Source organism: Myotis davidii, unplaced genomic scaffold (genome assembly GCF_000327345.1).
Source record: "Myotis davidii unplaced genomic scaffold, ASM32734v1 scaffold811, whole genome shotgun sequence".
In the NCBI taxonomy this organism is placed as follows: domain Eukaryota; kingdom Metazoa; phylum Chordata; class Mammalia; order Chiroptera; family Vespertilionidae; genus Myotis; species Myotis davidii.
Window position 1 is genome coordinate 148,076 of NW_006283149.1, and position 5,698 is coordinate 153,773.

The following is a 5,698-nucleotide window of genomic DNA, read 5'->3' on the forward strand; positions in this document are numbered from 1 at the left end:
GCACAGAGCCGGTGTCCCTCTGTGAGGACTAACGAGACAGCGCGCCCTGGGGCCCTGACCTGCACAGACCTCCTGGGACAGGAGCCCGATCTGCGTGGGAGGGATGAGAAGCCCTGGCTCGCGGAGTGCGCACTGCGGCCAGGAGGGGAGGGTGGGCTGTGCCCAGCTCGCCCAGCGTGCAGGGAGCCACCTGTGTGCTGCCTCTGCAACCCCGCGTGCGGTTCACAGGCTTTCAAAGCGGAACCATCAGGAGCCCCCTGACCTCTTTGGCTTTGGTCATGGTTTCGGCGATGATGCTGGCAGCTCCCGGGTCATCTGTCACCGGGATGAACGGCCGAGAAGAGGCCGAGGAGGCAGACGGGGTCACGGCGGCAGGGGTCACAGCATCCTCAGAAGAGATCTGGTTGCAAAATCCAGGAAGAAGAGCTAAGCAAAGTGCACGCGGCCCAGACTCCCCAGAGCCTCACCTGAGAGCCCTCTGCCACCCGGGCGACCCGAGGCTGCAGCCAGATGTCACCGTGGGGACAGCACCTCCCCCCAGGGGGGCTGGCAGCCTGCACCAGGCACTCCTGTTCCCAGGACACCTGGCGACACCAGGACAGGTCGCAGGTAGAGACTAAAATGAGCTCACATCTCTTCAAGCTGATTTAGCCCCAAAATAAGTTACAAAATATTTTGAATTTTAAGAGGCATAAGGTTTCGTAATTGCAGACAAAGGACTATGGACTTGCATTTACCTTCTTTTCAAAAGAATAAATCAAGTTCCATTTAATGCTTTAAGAAAAAGCCTCCTTTTTAAAAAGAATATTTTCTAATTCAAGCCCAAAATCACAGCAACAGGCAGGAAGGAAACATGGAATGAAGTGAGACAATGACCCGGACTCTCCTGCCCCCCTCCCCCCCCCACGTCACTCACTCACTCACCTCCCCTCGCTTCTCCTGCCAGGGGCTGGGGCTCGGCCTGTCCTCGGGGTCAGCTGCCAGCAAGCACGCCTCTCCGCTCACGGGACTGGCCGTGGCAGACGCCTCAGAAGGGGGTGCCGAGGAGGAGAAGGAGGGGCACTCCGGGGCGATCATGCTGGCCGGCATCAGGGCCCCCACCACGGCGTCTCTGTCAGGAGGGAGGGGCCTGGTGAGCTGCCTTCCCCGCGCAGGACAGCGGCAGGAGCGGGCGGGCACCGGGGAAGGACGCCCTCGTTTCCACAGGACACACGGTAAAGCGTTTCGGAAAAACACTGAACGTTATCACAAAGGACTCACTGCCTGGAAACTAAGAGTGACTCCTGATCTTACGTATCCGAACGCCTCGTGACAACGAGAAAACTGCCCAACGCAAACATCACAGCAGGGCAAGCCCCTGGGTCCCCTGGGAAACCCAATGGCCCCGTCAGATCCCAAGGGGGTTCTGTGTGGAAGCTGCAGCCAGGGCGGCTCCCAGGAGCAGCAGCACCCAAGTCCTCTCAGGGCTGCATGGCCTCTGTCTGCACCTGCAGCCCCTGCAGGTGCGTCCTCCACGCCCCGGCCCCTGCAGGTGCGCCCTCCACGCCCCGGCCCCTGCAGGTGCGCCCTCCACGCCCCGGCCCCTGCAGGTGCGCCCTCCTCGCCCCGGCCCCTGCCAGGACCACTGAGAGGCTAGACAACAGCTGAAAAAGGTTGGAAAGCATCCACTTATCCAACTCTGCCCTGGGAGGGTCTGAGCGAGGGGACAGGGTCTGAGCACTCATGAGCATCGACGATGCTGCCTCTGCCCCACGTTCATGCTGGGAGTCCACTGGCAGAGAGAGTCACAGGATGTCCTCGGGCGTGGCTTTCTGACTCTCGTTTCAAGAACCAAAGCGCACGGGACCCGAAACGCTGTCCACAGACAACACCCCGTTCTGTGAAACATCTGACTAATCCAAAAGCTGCACAAACCCAAGTCTGCTGTGATGGCGGGATCTCAAAAGCTAGCGAGCCAGCCCACCTGGCGTACATGACCTGCAAGGCGTTGAGCACGTGGGACAAGGCCTGCTGCTTGGCCAGGTTCCCGTCCAGGGACAGGAGGGTCTTGGCGAGAGACGGGCGGCCAGGCTTGGAGCTGCCCGCACCGCTGAGTTTGTTGTTGGCAGCAGAAGACTCAGCGTCGGAAGGCACACCTGAAGAGAAAGTGAGAACTTGATTTTGTTCTGTTTCTGTAATGTAATCTTTCAGTTTAGTTCCAAAACACATTGCAATCTGCATTCTGCTATTTCACAGATGAGGTATTAGGTTCACGAATGGTCTTTCAGAGTAAAGGAATGCACTTTATCTATACTCTATGAAGAAGCTATTTTCAGCAAAGTTTTACTGTAATTGCAAGACAACGTAGACACGTTTGTAAATGCATGAAAGTGACTAAAAATATTCTCAAAATTTGATAAAAATTTTAAACCCAAACACCCAAGAAGCACAATGAGCTGCAAGCGTGAAAACCATGAAGATAACAACCCCAAGGCACACTGTCATGAAATTGCTCAACCCCAGGGACAAAAAAAAATCTTAAAAGCAATCTGAGGAAAAAGACGGGTCATGTGTAAAAGAACAAAGACAAAAACGACAGCAAATTCTCGAGGAAAAGAACGCAAGTTAGGAAACAATGGGACCACGTCCCTAACGCGGCGGAAGGAAACGCTGCCAACCTGGAATCCTATACCCAGCCACGCCCTAGCTCAAGAGAAGCGGGACGACGACGAGTAAGGTGCTAAAGGAGCGTCACGTGCGCCTGGACTGCGGCGTTTGCAGGCGCCATGTCAACGCGAGGGAGATGACACCAACCACGCACGGCTCACGGTGTCAGCTTCGTGGAAGGAGCGGCCGAGGCGCTCAGCAGCCGGCACGATGCCTGTGCGCGTCAGCTGTGACTACAGTCCTCTCGTGAGCACGCGCACAGCACAGAACCAGCATCGCACGCCTCCTAAGGCCCCGTGCCAGCTCGTGCGCCACGGTCACCCCGTGGCTTTGGTGCAGAAGGGATGACACCACGACCTCTGACCTGGGCACGAGGGACTTCCTAGGACCCCCGCCAAACCAGTCAGCTACCTAGATAGGAAGCACCCAGCGGGTCCCTCGCCGTCTGGAACAGGACGGGCTCGTGCACAGAGGGCGTGGCCATGTCGACAGTTGTCCAGGCCACGCTGTGTGAAGACCCGCAGGCCACGCGCGTGATCTTCTGGCCTTCCAAGCCTTGCACCAGGGTGGGCTTCCTGTTCACGGTGGTCGTGCCGTTGCCCTGCTGGCCGTGGTCATTGTCGCCCCAGGCGTAGACCTGTTAAGGGGGAGAAACCAATTCTTCAACGTTTCAGAACCTTTCCTTTAGATGCCCTTCCCCATCCTTGCCTGTGACTATAAGCGATCATCCCTTAACGTCACTCTGTGAGAGGAGGCGGGCGGTCTGTTCCACTACGTGTGGTCACATTCCCCCTCCACTCTGCAAAGGGAAGCGCTCACATAGTGTCTCAGTTTCCACGCACGGCAGTGCCCCTGACCACGGGTCTGCCTCCATGGTCTCAGTGGCCCCCTGTCCACCACAGGCCATAGCCACTCCCACAGCCCAGGCGCCAGGCAGGAGCCACCCTGGACAGACGCCCGTCCCTGGCAGGGCCACCAACACCCACCCACCCAGACAGGGACCAGGCAGACACCCCGAACCTAATGTGCACATCTCTGGGATTTGGGAGGAGCCTGCGTCCCCAGAGAAAACCCACAGACACGGAGCCCCTGCAAGCCCCACATAGGCAGTGGCCTGGCCTGGAACTGGTTTTTTTCTCATCAATGCTCTATCGAAGTGGCACTAATGACACATCTCATTAGCGCGAGCTCTCCCTTGGACACGGGCTCGCCACGCCCTCGCTCACCTGCCCTGCGTCCGTGACCGCCAGGCAGTGCAGGGCCCCGACGGCCACGTGCACGATCTTCTTCCCTCGGAGCCCTTCCACCACCTGCGGCTTCCGCACGTGCACGTCCGAGCCATGGCCCAGCCTGAAGTAGTCCCCCTTGCCCCTGCGGGAAGCCCACGGTGTGTTAGCCCTGGCTGGGGCTGCTCAGCGGGAAGAGCTTCAGCCGTGGACTGAAGGGTCACGGGTTCAATTCTGGTCAAGGGCACATGCCTGGTTTGCAGGCTGGATTCCCAGCCCCGGTCGGGGCATGTTCGGGCGGCAACCAATCGATGAATCGACGTCTCTCACATCGATGTTTCTCTCCCCCTCCCTCCACTCTCTCTAAAAATCAATGGAGAAAAAATATCCTTGGGTGAGGATTAACCAAACAACAAAAACGCAAAACCAAGCCGGTGTGCGGCAGTCCAGGCGACAGCCTGCACGCTCAACAGGGAAGCGCTCCTGGCTAGGGCATCGGAGCGGCTCGAGGGCAAGGCCACCGAGCCACGGGCTTTGAAATCCTGCCTCAGTCAGCACACCACCTCCTCTGCCGGCGAAAGCCTAGTGGTGTCCCCGTGTGGAAATGACTGGTGCAGGTTTTCACATAAAGACTGAAAACACATCCAACGACCTGACAGGCCGCCCAGCGTCCCCGGTGGTGGCCTTGCTCGCGCTTCTCCGGGCCCTGATGCTCACGCTAAGCCTGTCTGCTCCCCTCGGACTTAATGAAACCAGCTTCACAAGAAACAGCAGGCCCTGACGCAAGAAGGCAGAGGAGCCCTGGACAGACTCCCCTCTGCAGGAAGGACAAGCTGGCCCCCAGCCCTCCGGGCTCTTTCCCGACAACCCAGCGACGGCGGGAACTGCCCCCGAGCCTGCGGGCCCCAACGTGAAACAGGGAGGATGGAGGTGCTCGGGAGCCAGGACCCAGTGGCTCAGCACTCCACGGGCACACACCCGCACAGCACGCACAGCGGGGGCAGGCAGTACCTACCACGTCCACACCACTCCCGACTTGGTGAGCGCCAGGGAGAACTGGGCGCCGCACTCGATCTGGCACACGCCCTGTCCGTTCAGCCTCTCGATGTTCTGGGGCACGTTACAGCCTTCACTTCCTCCCCGGCCCAACTTTCCAAAGTCGCCGTCGCCCCAGGAGAACACCAAGCCTGGGGGAGGGAGAGGCCTTCAGCCCGGTTCCGGGTCCCACCCCCAGGGAGAGCGGGGCCAGCTCACCTTCGTCGGTCAGAGCCAGGGTCTGCGCGTCTCGGCTCCCACAGGCGACCTGGATCACTCTGTGCCCCAGGAGCACTTTCACCTACGTGACAACAGGACAGTCACACACGGCGGGAAAGCGAGGGAGACCTTCCCAGACGCGAGCACACGCTGCCTGAGGCTGGCAGGTGGCGAGCGTCCCGTAGGCCCCAGGTGGGCGCTCACCATCTTGGGCTTCAGCTGCGTTGTGTTGTCCCCGTGCCCCAGCCGGCCGTACTCCCCGAGGCCCCAGGTGTAGAGCTCGCCGCTGGATGTGAGGGCCGCGCTGTGCGAGCTCCCGCAGGCGATGTCCCGGATGCGCTTGGTCTTCAGGGCCTCGATCAGCCGCGGCTTGTCACAGTTCCTGGAGCAAATGAGCAACAGGCCCTGACCAACCCGCTTGTGTGTGAAGAGGGAAAAAGGAGCCCTGGCTGGTGTGGCTCAGTGGATAGAGCGTCGGCCTGCGGACTGAAGGTCCCAGGTTTGATTCCGGTCAGGGCACAGGACAGGGGTGTGGGCTCCATCCCCAGTAGGCGGTGCGCAGGAGGCAGCTG

At 59.8% G+C, this 5,698-nt stretch overlaps 1 protein-coding gene across 1 annotated transcript in view; it reads right to left on the reverse strand.

Moving 5' to 3' along the window:
* The window catches only part of HERC2 (HECT and RLD domain containing E3 ubiquitin protein ligase 2), a 78,990-nt gene that overhangs the window by 15,155 nt on the left and 58,137 nt on the right, over positions 1-5,698 (reverse strand). The window contains 8 exon segments of the mRNA XM_015562992.1: positions 263-400; positions 925-1,111; positions 1,964-2,135; positions 3,058-3,283; positions 3,873-4,017; positions 4,888-5,059; positions 5,127-5,208; positions 5,331-5,508. Of these exon segments, the coding sequence (XP_015418478.1) occupies positions 263-400; positions 925-1,111; positions 1,964-2,135; positions 3,058-3,283; positions 3,873-4,017; positions 4,888-5,059; positions 5,127-5,208; positions 5,331-5,508 (1,300 nt within the window).